The following is an 18453-nucleotide window of genomic DNA, read 5'->3' on the forward strand; positions in this document are numbered from 1 at the left end:
GCGGACCGAATGGAAAGCAGTCGACGTCGCCCAAAACACGTCATCTCGGATCCTCCCGATCCACTAACGGTGCTTTTAGGTACTTCAAGCACCGGTCACCGTTCTCGTCGAACCCGTCGCTTGCGACGAAGGGCTCGACGAGTAAATTAACTCTCAGACACAGCCCACTGAGTTTCTGACCGGATCTTCTCAGTGGGTCGCGTTTCCGATCCGGTGGTAGATTCTGCGAAGCACGGCTCTTGCTAGGGTTCGTGTTAGCATCGTCGTCAGGTTTGAGCCCCGTGAGCTCACCTACTAGCCACGGTTACGCTGAAATAGCCTCTCAAGGCTATCAGCTTACGTAGGGAAAAAAAAAAACCGGATATAACAGTTTTATCGTAATATTTCCAGCCGTTTCTAAGTACAGTGCGCTTAGTGCGAGTTTTTTTACTTCTCGATTGCGTAAAAGCTAACTTGGAGTATGGAGTTGGAACAGCGCCCCTAGCGGCAAACGAAGACTTTTACGCGTTCGAGAAGTATAAAAACTCGCACTAAGCAACCCTAGGTAGCCCTGCCATAACACGGTAGATATATTAAGTTCCAAAAAAGTCCCGTGTTGGGCGAAATCGTGTTATATGAGATTAGAAGCCAATACAAAAAGGAGAGTAATTTTATCTGAATGATATTTATTATCTCTTAATTTTATCTCACTTATGCCTGCATTTATTTTTTATCTATTATACATAAAAAAATAGGCAGTGAAATTTCGGTTATTCCCATCACTACATGGTATAAAACAAAGTCGCTTTCTCTGTCCCTATATCCCTATGTATGCTTAAATCTATAAAACTACGCAACGGATTTTGATGCGGTTTTTTTAATAGATAGAGCGATTGAAGAGGAAGGTTTATATGTATAATAACATCCATTAAATAGTGGAGAAATCAATAATAAATAAGCGAAGTGAGGGAGGCTCCTTAGTGTATTATATAGGTATTGTGTGTTTATAATACATAATGTAATTAATTGAATAACTTTAAACAAAAATCTCGTTTTTATGTTGCAGAAACACCGTGATAGATTTAACAGGTTTTTTGGGAATTTATCTTATCGTGTTATAGTGGAACCGTGTTGTAAAATACCGCGTTATATGAGGGTTACTTGTATATATATATATATATACACATAGACAGATCGACTTTCATAAATATTAATTGAACATTCCGTTAGCTCATTAAGCTTCACCCACATAAACATGCAAAGGCTCTCCCACCGTAATTGGTTTAATTACCATTTCATTCGAACAATAAGTATCATTATACCTCAAAAATATAATTATCTAGAAGTTTGATCTAGATTTTAGTTGTTTTAGTATGTCTTAAAGATCGGTCACGTCGATCTTCGACGTATATGGATATGCTGGTCTTTTTTTATGTTTGAGGTATTTCTGGCATGGAGGCCTTTCTAGTTTCACCAAGAAGGGTGGGATTTGATAACAGCTACCCGAGCGCCTGCAAAGGAGACCTAACAACTCAAGAGTAGCTGCTTAGCGAATGAATCTACTGCCGGATCGGAATCGCGACCCGCTGAGAAGATCCGGCGCGAAACTCAGCGGGCTGATGTTTAGGTTAGGTTGCACGTCGACCTCTTTGCCGAGTTCGACGAGTGCGGTTACCGGGATCCCTACTCCTAGTGTTAGAGCTAAATGTGTCTTATGTAAGGGTTATTGGATCTGATCGCTCCGTAAGGACGTGCTTAGGGCATATTGGTCTGTGCTGTGGCTGTTTATAGCCCTAGTGATGGTAGCGTCCAAGAGCTATAGTGAACCACCAAGGACATATTATTACGCCGGTAAGAGTAACGCCATCTATCGCCGAATAGTCGAACGAATATCGAAGGATCTAGTAGCACTTAGAACGCTCGAGAAGTACAACGTCATCTATTGTCAGATAGCGGAAACACAATACTACTAGAGATGTGTGGAATATTCTCGATGAGGTATCGACTATAAAGCGTTGCAGGGATGGCACGCAGTCAGTCAGTAATCGGTACTACTCGAAGCGAAACAGCGAACGGATCACCTGAAGCGAAGCGGAAGAAGCGAATTGAGGATTTTAAAGTGTTTAAGTGTTCTAAGTGTTGAATACAGTTTTTAGTTGTAGATGACTTGCCTAGAAAAGGTTAGGGCTGCAGTTGGTGTACTGGTAGGGCATCTTATGAGCCCGCACGGCTAGGTACCACCACCCTACCTATTTCTGCCGTAAAGCAGTAATGCGTGTCGGTTTTAAGGGCGGGGCACGGCAGAAATAGGCAGGGTGGTGGTACCTACCCGCGCGGACTCGCAAAAGGTCCTACCACCAGTAATAACGAGTGCCAATCACCTGCGATAGGCAGCGGGTGTGGACACCCGGTTTCACTTGTCTAAATACAGTACATTGAGGGGAATGGGGACTAGAAGTAGAATAGGGACAAATTTGGGATGTCACAATACTTTTGTTGTTGTTAGAGATTTAACTTTGTTGAACAAAAAATGACTTTTATTTAGTGTTTAAGAATATTAAATAGTCTAATTTAGTCATCAGAGTTTTGTAACTCATTAAAGATATTAAAAAATTAATTACCTAAGGTACCTACCTAACAACTAAATAGTGCCACCCCTATCGTAAAACTCTATTCATCCCTTAAGCGACCCGATTCACCCCAACCGCCGGGTGAATAGGGACAAGCGAGTTTTTGTAACTTTTTATGATTATTCTTTAATAAACTATATTTTAATGCTTTATAAATGAAAGTTTTAAGCTACCGGAAACGTTACGATCTCCGTTTTATTTTTATCGTAATTATAACTACAAAAAAAATGATAAAAATCAATGTCGAACTTAAAAAGTGTCCCGATTCTCCCCATTTTACGGTACTTAGATAGATCATTAATCTACTTAAAACAAACATAAGAGATTTTAAGATTGAGTACCTACTCATCGTACAAATATTTATCACTCTAGATGGGTAGACAAGAGCACTTCCCACCTTGTTATTAAGTGGTAGCTTGAGATACGTACACTTAAAACCGGACCAAGTCAAGCTTGTTCCGATTTTAGAAAAATACGAAAAGCTTAACTTAAAACCAGGCGAGCCGTGTTCCGGTCGGGCGATTTGCGATAAATGAACATAGATCGTCATGTATCTGAACTTTAGATTTTAAGTGAAGGCTGTTCTTTTGCTCTTAATGGAGTGCTGATATCGCCCGACAATAAACACAAACTACCCTACAATTCTACAATTGCCTCTTACGATCAAACGCCACGGTCTGCATCAAATCGATTAGGAATATTTTTTTTTATTAGATTAAGTGTATTCAGTAACCATCCACATCGGATTTCGAAAGTCGTGCGTGGAACTTTCACATTTGTCCGAGTTGAGGCGAAATGTTGAAAAATTACTTAAGCTATATGTTATGTATATGCATATAAATAATAATCGGAATAAAACGTGTGTTTGTACGTGTGTCTACGATGAACAGAATGCCGTCTCCTGGCTGTTGACACGAGGTCCAAATTTTCGATTAAAGACAGAGCTTACTAACTTGAACTTTTAATTATTCAAAATTCACTGTAAGTTAATATATCGGGATTGTTAATAGTGCGTAGGAACAGTTAAAACAGTGCGTGACCGGTCATCGTTCTCGTCGAACCCGTCGCTTATGACGAAGAGCTCGGCGAGTAAATTAACTCACAGACACAGCCCACTGAGTTTCTCGCCGGATCTTCTCAGTGGGTCGCGTTTCCGATCCGGTGGTAGATTCTGTGAAGCACGGCTCTTGCTAGCGTTCGTGCTAGCAACATCGTCAAGTTTGAGCACTGTGAGCTCACCTATTAGCCCGGCGACGCTGACATGGTTTCTCTAGACCATCAGTAAAAAAAAAAAAATACAGTGCGTGTGCGCTTATAAAACAATAAATTTAGTAACATTTAAAAATCTACAGACAGATATAGGGACAGAGAAAGCGACTTTGTTTTATATTATGTAGTGATATTAATCGAAGCAGTATACAATATAGCATTTATTTTATGATTTGCAATAAATAATAAATGCTTACTACATTTACAAACAGATTTGTCTTGCAATTTTTTGAAGTCGTTTTCATTTGCATGTTTGGCTCTTTGGCTAATAAGTTTGCCGACCACTGTCTTAGACTATGCTCTAGTGTCTGACCAGAGCTGCCTCGTCCATGATTGCCTTGAGATATTCTTTTTAAGCTTATAGAACTCCTAAGTAGCTGCCAATACACTGTTATGATGATGACCCTCGATAAATACCTGGCCATACTTCCGTGCAGGAACTTAGTCAGGCTATTCAAGGATTCTTCCACTTCCTCGCCGATTTGTGAGGGCATCTCCTGTAGAGAGCGGCCCGAACTCCTGACTTCAGCATCAGCTTCCTCTGTGAAAGTAAATACAATATTAAATTTATGGGTAGGTGAGTGTTTATGCCACAAACTAATCATGAGAGCTGGTTTCAAAGACGGACTTATACACAACACGAGGTAGGCTTAGACCTCAAGTTTCAGGGGGTTGGCAGCATTATTAGACGTCTTGTGAGCTCTAGGATAGGTATCACCGCTCTGCCTATTTCTGCCGTGAAGCAGTAATGCATTTCGGTTTGAAGGGTGGGGTAGCCGTTGTACTGTAAAACTGGGACTTAGAATTCATGTCTCAAGGTGGGTGGCGGCATTTAGGTGGAAGTCAATCGTGAACATTTGTTAAGTACGTAGTTATTTCATTGTTATAGTATTCGTCCAACTTCCTTTATAACCTTTCATCCCCTAACTCACCCTGTTAGGGTGAAATTTTTCTAATGAAATACGTCCTTAGCAATTGTTCACGATTGACTTCTACGGTGAAGGAATAACATCGTGTAATAAGAATCAAACCCGCAAAATTATAATTAGCGTAACTACTGGTGGTTTTTTTTTTTTTTTTTTCCACAGGAGAAAATCACCGGATCCCCACCCGCACAGCAGGTGGGGTATGTGGGAGTCGAACCTCACTAAAAACTCCTGCCGCTCACAGCCGGCGCCCTACCCGGGCCGGGTGGGAACCCAGTCGGAGCTATTGGGACGGCGGGACAGGGTTTACGCAGTGCACATTACATCCATCCCGCCGTCCCCCAGACGCCGGACCGGCGGCCGCAAGCAACACGACCGCCGGTTCCCTCGGTCGACGGGCCAAGAGCCCGATTGATAGCGCCGCGCTACACCTTCCCCCGGAGCGGTCGGGGGAACGCGACCTACCACGCCGCCCCACGCCTAGGTTGCTCCCCGCACAAAGCGGGTGGAGCCCGAAGCCCTTAGGGGGCCGGGTTACGGACGGGACCCCGGTCCCGACCCCCTGCTCGGCGGCGGCGGGTTTCTGCGTAGTGAGGAGAGCTTTGCCTCACTCGCCCCGCCGCCTCCTTCTGCGAGATGGTGCACTCGCAGAAGTCGAGCATAGCCTTCCAAGACTCGTCGCCGCCAAGCATCGACGCCACGACGCCAGGCAGCGACAAGTCTGGTCCTATCTTTGCGACAAGGACACGGCGCTGCACCTCCCATGCGGGGCAGACAGCGAGCGTATGCTCCGCCGTGTCCAGGTCGTGTCCACAATGGTGGCACCTCGTCGTCGGCTCAGCTCCTATCCGGTGCAGGTACTTTCCGAAGCATCCGTGCCCAGTCAGCACCTGCACCAGACGGAAGGTGAGGCGTCCTCGGCCACGATTCACCCAGTCATAAAACACTGGGTAAACCGCCTCGACGGTCCGTAGACCCCACGTGGGGTTGGCCAACCGCCTCGACCACGATTCGAGCACGGACCGCCGAGAATGGGCCTTCCGCGCCCGCAGCTCACTTTTGGAGGGACGCGCCACGCCCAGAGCACGAAGCTCACTGCGCCACCGATAGTCGGCAGCGAGCGACTCCGCCTCCAACTCCCATGGCGGCGTCCCCGCCAACACACACGCCGCCTCGAATGAGACGGTGCGATATCCACGGATGACCCTGATAGCAACGGTGCGCTGCGGCCGGCGCAGGAACCGAGCCATAGTAGCCCGATTGCGCGGCTCAGCCCATACAGGCGCACCGTACAGGGCCATCGATCGCACCACCCCAGCGTAGAGGCGGCGTACAACCTGATCCGGCCCCCCGATATTTGGGAGCAGTCGGTTCAAAGAACCGGCCGTCCTCATTAACCGGGGGACCAGCTCCGCAAAGTGAGCACGAAAAGCCCACCGGCCGTCCAACACGAGGCCGAGGTATGGTGGTAAGGACATCTTGAGTCCGCACGGGTAGGTACCACCGCCCTGCCTATTTCTGCCGTGAAGCAGTTAATGCGTTTCGGTTTGAAGGGCGGGGCAGCCGTTGTAACTATACTGAGACCTTAGAACTTATATGTCAAGGTGTGTGGCGCATTTACATTGTAGATGTTTATGGGTTCGAGTAACCACTTAACACCAGGTGGGCTGTGAGCTCGTCCACACACCTAGGCAATAAAAATAAAATAAAAAAAGTGCTCCATTTGAACTATAGGTGTTGATGTAACTCAAAGGTAGTTTTATGAGTCCTTAGCGGTAGTCGTCCACTAAGTTTCTCACCGGATCTTCTCAGTGGGTCGCGTTTCCGATCCGGTGGTAGATTCTGCGAAGCACTGCTCTTGCTAGGGTCAGTGTTAGCATCACTCCCGGTTTGAGCCCCGTGAGCTCACCTACTAGTTAAGGTTACGCTGAAATAGCCTAGCTAGAATAGAAAATCGGTAGTCAGTTACTTGGCTGTGCCCCTGACTTTTGCTTCTGTGACCAACAGTGATCAATCACCATTATTACTACTCTTTAGAGGTTTTTTTTTATTTATTGCTTAGATGGCTGGACGAGCTCACAGCCCACTTGGTGTTAAGGGGTTACTGGAGTCCATAGACATCTACAACGTAAATGCCGCCACCCACCTTGAGTTATAAGTTCTAAGGTCTCAGTACAGTACGACGGCTGCCCCGCCCTTCAAACCGAAACGCATTACTGCTTCGCGGCAGAAACAGGCAGGGTGGTGGTACCTACCCGTGGGGACTCAAGATGTCCTACCACCCGTAATTACGCAAATTATAATGTTGCGGGTTTGATTTTTATTACACGATGATATTATTCCTTCACCGTGGAAGTCAATCGTGAACAATTGCTAAGGACGTATTTCATTAGAAAAATTGCACCTTCACAGGGTGAGTTAGGGGATGAAAGGCTATAGGGGAAATTGGATGAATACTATAACAATGAAATACCTACGTACTTAAGAAATGTTCATGATTGACTTCTACGGTGAAGGAATAACATCGTGTAATAAAAATGAAACCCGCAAAATTATAATTTTCGTAATTATTGGCGGTAGGACGTCTTGTGAGTCCGCACGGGTAGGTACCACCGCCCCGCCTATTTCTGCCGTGAAGCAGTAATGCGTTTCGGTTTGAAGGGTGGGGCAGCCGTTGTGACTATACTGAGACCTTAGAACTATATCTCAAGGTGTGTGGCGCATTTACGTTGTAGATGTCTATGGGCTCCAGTAACCACTTAACATCAGGTGGGCTGTGAGATCGTCCACACAGCTAAGCAATAAAAAAAAAAAGTGAGTCCACACGGGTAGGTACCACCACCCCGCCTATTTCTGCCGTGAAGCAGTAATGCGTTTCGGTTTGAAGGGTGGTACAGCCGTTGTAGCTATACTGAGACCTTACAGCTTATATCTCAAGGTGGGTGGCGCATTTACGTTGTGGATGTCTATGGGCTCCGGTAACCACTTAACAACAGGTGGACTGTGAGCTCGTCCATCCATCTAAGCCCTAAGCAATATATTTTTAAAAAAAAAACGTGGTAATGTATCGGCTATTACAAGGTTGGCTTTTGAGCTCATGATATAGGAATAGGCACACGTTGAATGATATAATTGAAGTGGTTCACGGGGGAAACACAATGCCGCCGTCGCCCGAAAAATTCCACGTTGGATACCCTGGATCCAACCTCAGAGTTTTTAGGACCCTCAAGCACCGGTCACGGCCCACTGAGTTTCTCGCCGGACCTTTATTTTTATTGCCCTTGTAGGCAGACGAGCATACGGCCCACCTGATGGTGAGTGGTTCCCGTCGCCCATGGACTTCAGCAATGCCAGGGGCAGAGCCAAGCCGCTGCCTACCGCTTAATACTCTCCACAAGCCTCTTTTGAAGAAGGACATGTCATAGCGCTCGGGAAACACCGTGGAGGGGAGCTCATTCCAAAGCCGGATGGTACGTGGCAGAAAGGATCTTTGGAAACGCAGTGTCTATGAACGCAGCGTTTTCAGATAATATCGATATATATATCTTCTCAGTGGGTCGCGATTCAATGGTAGATTCTGCGAAGCACTGCTCTTGCCAGCAGTTAGCAGTATTAGCAAATTCTCTCAGGTTGAGCCCGTGAGCTCACCTACATGTCCAGACGTAGCTGAAATAGCCTCTTAGGCTACCAACGATTAGGCAGAAACAAATACGGTTCGCGGCCAATATCGCGCTGGCGAGAAATAAAATTATTCTTCTCTATCACCACGGCTGTCAGCGCTGAGCTTACAACAGTCTACAATCATAATACAATATTATTGATTAAAGAGGTACGGTTTTATTTAACTAAAATTATAATATCTTAAAAATTATATTTATAAATGAATTGCTGTTCGTTAGTCTCGCTAAAACTCGAGAACGGCTCGACCGATTTGGATAATTTTGGTCTTGAATAATCATTTTTGGAAGTCCAGAGATGGTTTAAAAGGTAGATAAATATGACAATGCTCGGAATTAAAAATAAAAATAACAATTTTGTTTTTTCTTTGATGTGTCCCCCGTCGGACGGATTCCTTTTGTTTGTTTTAAGTTTATTTTATACAAAAGTTTAGGTCTTTTATCTATCGATTGAGGCACTACGAAGTCTGCCGGGTCAGCTAGTATAGAAAAATAAAATAGAAAAGTAAAATAACTCGAAAGAAGCGAGTTAAAATGAAACGAAATAATTTTCCACTACAATAGTGGGCGTTTATTGGAACTTCGGTGGACATTTTTGAAGAGCCACGCCCAGCCATTTTCTTTCGTTACCTCCAGATACTAAGCGATAAATAAGCCACCATTATTACACGTTAGTGTCGAGAAACTCTTCTGTGTTTTCCCGCCAAAAAGTTCAGGGTTCATGATTACAATGACATAACCACAGATAATATACAAGTACTCATTTCCATAAATGTAAATTTAGATGCGACAAGAAAAAGTAATTTCTGTTAGAAATATTCGATATCCTTGACTTTATTTCGTAGTTTAAAAAAAAACACAGATAAATTTTATCAAAGTACATTTTAATTTAATTATAATCTCTTAGAGCATTGTAACTTTTTTTATTCGTAAATGGCATCGTGGAGTACTGCTCTACCTTGTCAGCTGTGACCGGAATTTGGTCATTTGTGATCTTCAGTACCTACTACAAAAGAAGTAAAAACGGACTTTTTTTTGGCGGGAACGCGAGGAGTGAAGTTGTGTGATTTGTTTTATTTTTTCTATTTAGTGTTTCCTCAGGTTTAAATGTGTAATAACGGTGGTTTATTAACTGTTTAATATCCGTGAAAGTGCACAAATGTGGGAAAATGAAACAAAGCCGCTGGACGTAGCTCCTCGGGATCCTCCAAAAAGTCCACTGAAAAATACTCAGTAAATGATCACCATTTTACTGAGATTATATTTCATCCCATATCATCTCATCTCATTTCATTTAATTTCATCCCAGTTGATTTATGTCTCAAATTAATCATCTTCATTTCATTTCATTTCACTCCATATTATCATTTTTCATAAAATTAAGTAAATAAATTAAAATAAGACATGCCTTAAAGGTCTTAGTTACCAGGTCATAAAAACCCTTAAAAAAAAGAAAAGAAGTAAAAACCTGACGACTACGCGTCTCGAGCCCATCAGAGGCTTCCCTTCAGGGCACAGCTTTCAATACACTCACCTGGTCCTCCTTACTTCTATACTCCACTAGTAAAAGAGAGTTAAAAAAAATCCATTCTAAGTCAACATATCGTCTTCTCGCATTAAAACTGTATAATCTCAAAACTTGCTAATTTTACAGTAGTGTTTTAAAGGTTTAACATATCATATTTTTAATATTAATCATCTTAGCAACATTTATTTTTTATTTTTACCAGTTACATTATCTGTATTTTAAAGTAAGATAAAATTATGTATTAATTTTGTTAATAGTAGTCAAAACATAGATAAACTAAAAAAATAAAATAAAAGTAAACTATGCTCTTTTGACAGTATTTATGAGAAAAAACTGGTGATACCAAATGATTCCGCATATTAAGTCAATATCGAATATTTTTGGAAATTGTACACTTTTAATGCGAAAAAGCGATATAATACGACCGAAAAGCCTAGTTATGTGAGTGAACATAAAAGTATTACCAGACAACGCGGTTAGAGTTTGCATTCGTGAACTTTTATCGTTGTTAATGGCGTGTCCATAAGTTAAAACAAAAGTAGGAAGGCTACGTGGAACTTTCACTGCGTTATGCTGTGCCTTTAGAAGTTCCCGGACTTAAATGACCGACTTTTAATGTATATTTATGTATGGAGAAATTTTTGAATTGAAATTTACAAAAAAAAAAATGGCCGCCAGTAGATTTTGAGCCTCTGATTTAAATAATGTTTATTTTCGTGTTTAATAAAACTTTCATATGATTAATTCATTTTTTTTTTACATAACTGTAACAAGTACTTTCGTTTTTTAAATATAAAATAAAATATTTAGAAACATTTTAATTAAAATTAATTATATTAACTTGCATTTACATATTTACTTTTTCAATTCATTTTATCCGACATTTTTAAGCTAACTACCATTAAATTTTATAGAAAATATATATTGAAAATTACGTTTCTTTCTACACAGAAAGAACTAACAGTATCTTTAGGGCTGGCGGTTTGTTAGGATTGCGGTTTCGTCTTCAGGATTACATTTTAATTCGTCGAAATGGCTCTTGGAGACTAAGATTGAAAATGAACGCAATTTATCCGTTTCTATCCGTTTTTATTCTGATTGCATGGTATGAATCAAAGGTGCTTATTTTTCATTATTAATAGCTTTATATCAGTATGTCAGTTATTAATAATAAATAGGCTAGCGATGTTAAGGACTAATCACAGCGTGAAGTGGAGATACCGGTGTGTTTATTGCGAGTTTTTTAACTTTCTCGATAGCCTAAAAGTTAACTCAAATTTGTATGGAGTTGGAACAGCGCCCCTGACGGCAAACGTTGGTAAAGTTCCAACTCTTTACAAATTTGAGTTAAGTTTTACGTTAAAAAACTCGCACTAAGCACACAGGGCCCTATATTTTATAACACCAGCGAGGTACCCTAAGACCACAACTGCACAACATCTTCTTCCGAGTCAGTATCTTCATTCCTGAAGGTCGTGCCTAGCTTAAAGACCGTTTTCTGACTATTATTATGCCTTGAAATATAAGTTCTAAGATCTCAGTATAGTTACAACGGCTGCCCCGCCCTTCAAACCGAAATCCATTACTGCTTCACGGCAGAAATACGCAGGGCGGTGGTACCTACCCGCGCGGACTCACAAGAGGTCCTACCACCAGTAATTACGCAAATTATAATTTTGCGGATTATTACTACTAGTATATATGTATATTAGGTTCGCAAAATTCGAGACATTTATCTTTGTAATTAAAGGTCACTTTCATTTCGTATCACTATCAACAATCCGATGTTTTTAATTGAACTTCAATTATGTTTACTCCATTCAAATAGCCAAAGAAGTTATTTTTTTATGATATTTTTTTGAAAATTTTAATTTTAAATAACTCTCCTGTGAAGTTGCAAAAGCTTCGCTTAAACCATATAGCCTTTGACATGTCGATATTGTTCTTCCAATATGCGGAGTCCGGATTTGAACGTGAAATGTGCATGCGCGTTACGACTGTAAATTTTTTTTAATAAACAAATTTTAGAAATTATTTTCCAAGCCGGAACCCGCGTTGTCTTAGTGGTATAAATAACCAGGACGGAGGTACGAATCCGGGGTAAGCTTGTAAGTGGTTAGTGCAACTGTGCGAGCAAAAACAACTTAGTTGTATGTTAAGAATTAGTGCTTGTACCGACATCGCGCGACTGCGATTGTCGTGCGGTTCTGTATAGCACAGTGCTTTTTTTTAAATTTTTTTTATTGCCCTTGTAGGCAGACGAGCATACGGCCCACCTGATGGTGAGTGGTTACCGTCGCCCATGGACTTCAGCAATGCCAGGGGCAGAGCCAAGCCGCTGCCTACCGCCGCTGTTACGCGCTGGGGTTTGAGATAAGTAAAACTTCCACCGAAGTACAAACTAAAACTCTATTTAACACTTAGAACATTCACAGAACCTTTTACAATTCGTAATTCACTTCTTCCGCTTCGCTTCAAGTGATCCGTTCCCTGTTTCGCTTTTTTTTATTGCTTAGTTTGTTGGACGAGCTCACAGCCCACCTGGTATTAAGTGGTTACTGGAGCCCATAGACATCCACAACGTAAATGCGCCACCCACCTTGAGATATAAGTTCTAAGGTCGTCGTGGCCTAACGGATAAGACGTCCGGTGCATTCGTGTTGAAGCGATGCACCGGTGTTAGAATCCCGCAGGCGGGTACCAATTTTTCTAATGAAATACGTACTCAACAAATGTTCACGATTGACTTCCACGATGAAGGAATAACATCGTGTAATAAAAATCATACCCGCAAAATTATAATTTGCGTAAATACTGGTGGTAGGACCTCTTGTGAGTCCGCGCGGGTGGGTACCACCACCCTGCCTATTTCTGCCGTGAAGCAGTAATGCGTTTCGGTTTGAAGGGTGGGGCAGCCGTTGTAACTATACTTGAGACCTTAGAACTTGTATCTCAAGGTGGGTGGCGCATTTACGTTGTGGATGTCTATGGGCTCCAGTAACCACTTAACACCAGGTGGGCTGTGAGCTCGTCCACCCATCTAAGCAATAAAAATAAAAAAAAAAGGTTTCAGTATAGTTACAACGGCTGCCCCGCCCTTCAAACCGAAACGTATTACTGCTTCACGGCAGAAATAGGCAGGGTGGTGGTACCTACCCGTGCGGACTCACACGAGGTCCTACCACCAGCATTACTAAGCGTAGGCCAGTATATTACTATGCCATCATGATCAGAATTACCATTGTTGGTATACGACAAAGGAAAGATCTTCCACCGAGCGGGTGATATTGCTCGGCAGACCGACGGTCCGAATGTTGTTGTTCGGAACTTGTATACATTGCAAGCTTATCTTGAAAATGTCGTAAGTGAGATTCGGGCGTCTGGCAAATATCATGTGTTCTGTGATGACTACCGCCGCATCATCACTTCGGACGGAGGCATTCAAGGGCTCCGGAGTTGCATAACCGGCTGTTACCACTATCTCTTTTTTCCTCCTATACTGATAGCCTTAAGAGGCTATTTCAGCCTCACCCTAGCGTGTAGGTGAGCTCACGGGTCTCAAACCGGGACTGTTGCTAACACTGGCCCTAGCAAGAGCAGTGCTTTGCAGAATTTACCATCGGATCGTAAACGCGACTCACTGAGAAGATCCGGCGAGAAACTCAGTGGAATGTGTCTATGGGTTAATTTACTCGTCGAGCCCTTCGTCGCAAGCGACGGGTTCGGCGACGACGGTGACCGGTGCTTGAGGTACCTAAATCACCTCTATCAATAGAGACGCGTCATCCAATACCCCATCGACTGAGAAGTAGCGGAAAAATTTAACGCGATCTGTCTGTAGATGCCTTTATATCTTATAGTAATAGTTGCGGCGTGAGCTGGCGGTAAATTGGCACTTAGAATGGATGACACCTGCATTTCTAGCCTCGTTACGGCACACACAGGTACGACGTTTTATCTCAACTCAAAATGATCTCGTAAAACGAAAGATTGACTAGGTTTTTTTTATTTATTGCCCTTGTAGGCAGACGAGCATACGGCCCACCTGATGGTGAGTGGTTACCGTCTGAAAGACCGTGGTGAAAAACTATTTGATTTAAGCATCATTTCGCTACGCTATACTAGGGGTTAAAGTATGAATTTTCCGATTTGAACTGAAAAATTGAAATTCGTTTTTTTTTTTTCATTTAACATATTTATTTAATCAAAATATCTACCATTATTATCTATACATTACTGCCATCTAATAGGAAGGTCATTTATGCCTTTGCGATAGAACTCTGGTGATCTAGATTCTACAAACTGTGTGAAAGCATTTTGTACTGCCTTTTTTATTTTTTTATTTTTATTGCTTAGATGGGTGGACTCACAAGAAGTCCTACCACCAGTAATTAGGCAAATTATAATTTTGCTAGTTTCATTTCTAATTTAAGACATACATTTCAAATCGTATATTCTAATGTTTACATTTAATGAATGCCTTTGAATCAAGCGCTTGTGTCAACGAAATCGTATAGTGCTTGTAAACCTGGACCGTAATTATGCGAGAACGCGGATATGCGGAAGTCAGACAGCTTTCTCTGTGCGAGAGCCTTATCACCAGGCGCGTCCGATTTAGTCAATTTTCGCGAACTGTTCATGGATCACTCAGCTTTTTATCAGGAGCTTAGGGTGTCTGTAAGCTCCGAGCCTGTTCCAGGATTGATCTGATGGACTGCCTCAGCAGTCTAGCATCAGCTTAGCCACCACCCCGCCTATTTCTGCCGTGAAGCAGTAATGCGTTTCGGTTTGAAGGGTGGGGCAGCCGTTGTGACTATACTGAGATCTTAGAACTTATATCTCAAGGTGGGTAGCGCATTTACGTTGCAGATGTCTATGGGCTCCAGTAACCACTTAACACCAGATGCGCTGTAAGCTCGTCCACCCATCTAAGCAATAAAAAAAATTGCATCAACAGTTCGATGTTTTTAATTGAACTTCAATTAAGTTTACTCCATTTAAATGGCTGAAGAAGTTTTTTTTGTTGTGATTTTGTTTCCAAACATTTTTTTTCCTTTCCTAAGCCTTGAGAGGCTATTTCAGCGTAACCTTAACTAGTAGGTGAGCTCACGGCGCACAAACCTGACGACGTTGCTAACACGAACCCTAGAAAGAGCCGGGCTTCGCAGAATCTACCACCGGATCGGAAACGCGACCCACTGAGAAGGTCCGGCGAGAAACTCAGTGGGCTGTCGTGTCTGAGGGTTCCAAACTTTAAATGGTAATCCTCCGTACAGCTGCAATAATGATGCTTAAACCATAGCCATTCATCCGTTGAGATGATTTAATGGCAACAGATCTACAGGCAGAGTTCATTGTTAGCTGGTTACCGGATCACAGACATCACGGCGATGCGGTCACCTTGGAACGTGAGGTCGAAGTTTGAAGAGATTTTTTACATATTATTTGCATGTGATAATTTTACAAAAACACAGTGCACAAGGATACGACTTGTATTAACTATAGTTACTATAAAATGAACATAAAAAGCCAGTTTTTCCTTATACTTAATTTCCATTTTAAATGTGGTATTTGTTTCTTAATGTTTAGTTATGCTTTATAATGTTTTGCTGGTGGTAGGACGCCTAGTCCGCGCGGGTAGGTACCACCGCCCTGTCTATTTCTGCCGTGAAGCAGTAATGCGCTTCGGCTTGCGCATCGGTGTCACAGGATTCGACTGATGCATGACAACGACCAGTCTGTCAAGAGTATAGGACTAGGAGTCAGTAAAAAGAGTCAGTAGCTAGAGAAAAATTTTGAGGTGAAACACGAGATATAGTCGAATTGCGAACCTTTTAATTATTGATCGGTTAAAAGGCTATGAAAACGCTCGTAGGAATTATTAGAATTCATCTTAGTCTTACGTTTTTATTTTTTATTGCTTAGATGGTTAGACGAGCTCACAGCTTACTGGAGCCCATAGACATCTACAACGTAAATGCGCCACCCGCCTTGAGATATAAGTTCCAAGGTCTCAAGTATAGTTACAACGGCTGCCCCAACCTTCAAACCGAAACGCATTACTGCTTCACGGCAGAAATAGGCAGGGCGGTGGTACCTATCCGTGCGGACTCACAAGAGGTCCTACCACCAGTAATTACGAAAATTATAATTTTGCGGGTTTGATTTTTATTACATGATGTTATTCCTTCACCGTGGAAGTAAATTGTGAACATTTGTTGAATGCGTATTTCATTAGAAAAATTGGTACCCGCCTGCGGGATACGAACACGGGTGCATCGCTTCAACACGAATACACCGGACGTCTTATCTTTTAGGCCACGACGACTTCACCTTTTAATTATTGATCGGTTAAAACGTTATGAACACGCTCGTAGGAATTATTAGGATTCATCTTAAGTCTTTCGTTTGTAGTAACAATCTGTCCAAATACGAATGGCTATAGGAAGAATTAAAAAAAAAAAATTTTTAGAAAATTCATACACAAACCTTTCCATTTCCTTCTCTGCTCTTGGACCTGCGCGTTCCACCCGTCAAGGAGTGTGTTGAGTCGTTCCCTAGCGCATCCCCAGAACTCGTCCTCGCCCACGCAATCCATGAAGGTCATCAGACTCGGGGCTATGCTCTTCCCGAAGCTCATCATATACTCGTATGACCTCTCCACGAGCCCCGCGCTCGAGACACGTTCGTTCAAACAGAAAATCAAAATGAAAAAAGTTATAAACTTCATGTTTTAAACCGCAAAACTTCAAAATTTCCGAATGTCACTGACAAGACAAGAGGGTTATTTCACTTTTGAAAATGGCGCGAACGTTTTTAGTGTTCGAAAAGACAGTTCGTTTTTTTTTTTTTTTTGTTTTTTTTTTTTTGGAGAAATTCACTGGCCGCGGTTCAAGGTTGCACTGAGCCCGGGTCGCGAGCGTGTTAGCATTTTATAAGATACGTATGAAGCGCCCACTTTCTTTTGTACCGGTTCTCATTCGACGCTCGTAGTGTCTTATGAATGAACTCAATTAGAATTCATCGCGCTTTTCCCGGTTCTGGTGTGGCAGAGACACGTCTGTCAAAAATTATTTATTGATTTAATAAAAAAAATTAAACATTCAGGAACAAAATTTTCATATAGATATAACGTACCTAATATCGTGAATTTATTAATATATTCCTTTTAATACTGTATAAACTATTATATGTTTGTATTTATGTGTTTGTGTATATGTATATGTGATTGTGTATATGTGTGTGTGTATATATATTTTTTGTGTATGTATTTGTAATTTCATTGCACCTACCACTATATTTTACTCTGCACTACCTTTGCTTGTCTGGTACAGAATGCTTTAGGCATTAAGTCCGTCAATGTAAATTTTACAAGAAGTGTAATAAAGACAATAAATAAATAATATCTGAGCATCGAATGAAAACTAAACTTAACAAATATATTTTATATATTGTAAAATAGCGACCCATTCTCGCTTCGCTTCGGGAATTGTAATTTCTTATTCATCTTGTTAATTTTTTTATTAAGCATATCTGGTTCTGATAGTAACAAACAAAAAACCTAATCTTTCCTCTTCTTATATGCATTGTTCTCTGTTCTTGGCGTTAATGGCTTATAAATAAAAGAGATATATTCTGTCGTGGGCTTTTTTGTAGGACTATTTAAGATAAATGTTTCCATTTTACATTGTATGCATGTAACTTCAACGGCTTTTGCGATACACGCCAAAATAGCATAAAGATGGCGGACTTTTTCCTTCCTAACTGACACGTATCATTATATTTTTGGTAATACCCACATATCTTTAAAAATTACTGGCTGTACCAGTCCGCTTCGCTGGGCATTTAAAATTAATATTATTATTTCTCACCCCCAAAAAGATTCTCATCATTAACGTCCCCGCAACTGGTGTAGGGAGTCCAACACTCATATAAATATTAGCCTATCCATTAAGTACATGTATTTTCTACATGGATACCATGTTTCAAGTCAATCGGATGCACGGTTCAGTAGTTATAATGGAACATCCGTAAAAACCATTGTAGATTTATATATTAATATAGATAGCCTATAAACATACAAACATAAAGAATAACAAGTCTGATATGTAAGCTATATTATTGTAAAGTTTCATCAAAATCTATTCTGTAGTTTTTGCGTGAAAGACTTACAAACATACATCCATACATTCTTACAACTTTCGCGTTCATCCCGTGGTAAAGCAGTAAATTAAAAAAAAAAAAAGTAAATTTAACGTGACTCAAATAAATACTAAACAATGTTTGTGCATTTTATTTTTAGTCTACATGATATTTCCCGCTTGAATTGCAAAATAATTCTAATGAGGTAAATCGCGTTAATGGCAACCCTGAGGTTTGGGTTTTTGAATTTAAATAAATTCGAAATAAATGTTTTTTTTTCTTTCATAAAGGTGTTTTGAAAA

The 18453-nt window shown here is 41.5% G+C and overlaps 1 protein-coding gene across 1 annotated transcript in view; it reads right to left on the minus strand.

The window, feature by feature from the left end:
- Nucleotides 1-16918, minus strand: part of LOC114252609 (uncharacterized) — a 28704-nt gene extending 11786 nt beyond the window's left edge. Inside the window, exons 1-2 of the mRNA XM_089732860.1 lie at nt 16499-16918; nt 4296-4419 (exon numbers count right to left, since the gene is read on the minus strand). Coding sequence (XP_089588986.1) covers nt 4296-4419; nt 16499-16739 — 365 coding nt within the window. The 5' untranslated portion in view covers nt 16740-16918. The remainder of the gene's footprint in view (nt 1-4295; nt 4420-16498) is intronic.
- Between the last annotated feature and the right edge of the window lie 1535 nt (nt 16919-18453).

The sequence above is a fragment of the Bombyx mandarina genome, chromosome 02 (genome assembly GCF_030267445.1).
Source record: "Bombyx mandarina strain Sakado chromosome 02, ASM3026744v2".
Lineage (NCBI taxonomy): Eukaryota > Metazoa > Arthropoda > Insecta > Lepidoptera > Bombycidae > Bombyx > Bombyx mandarina.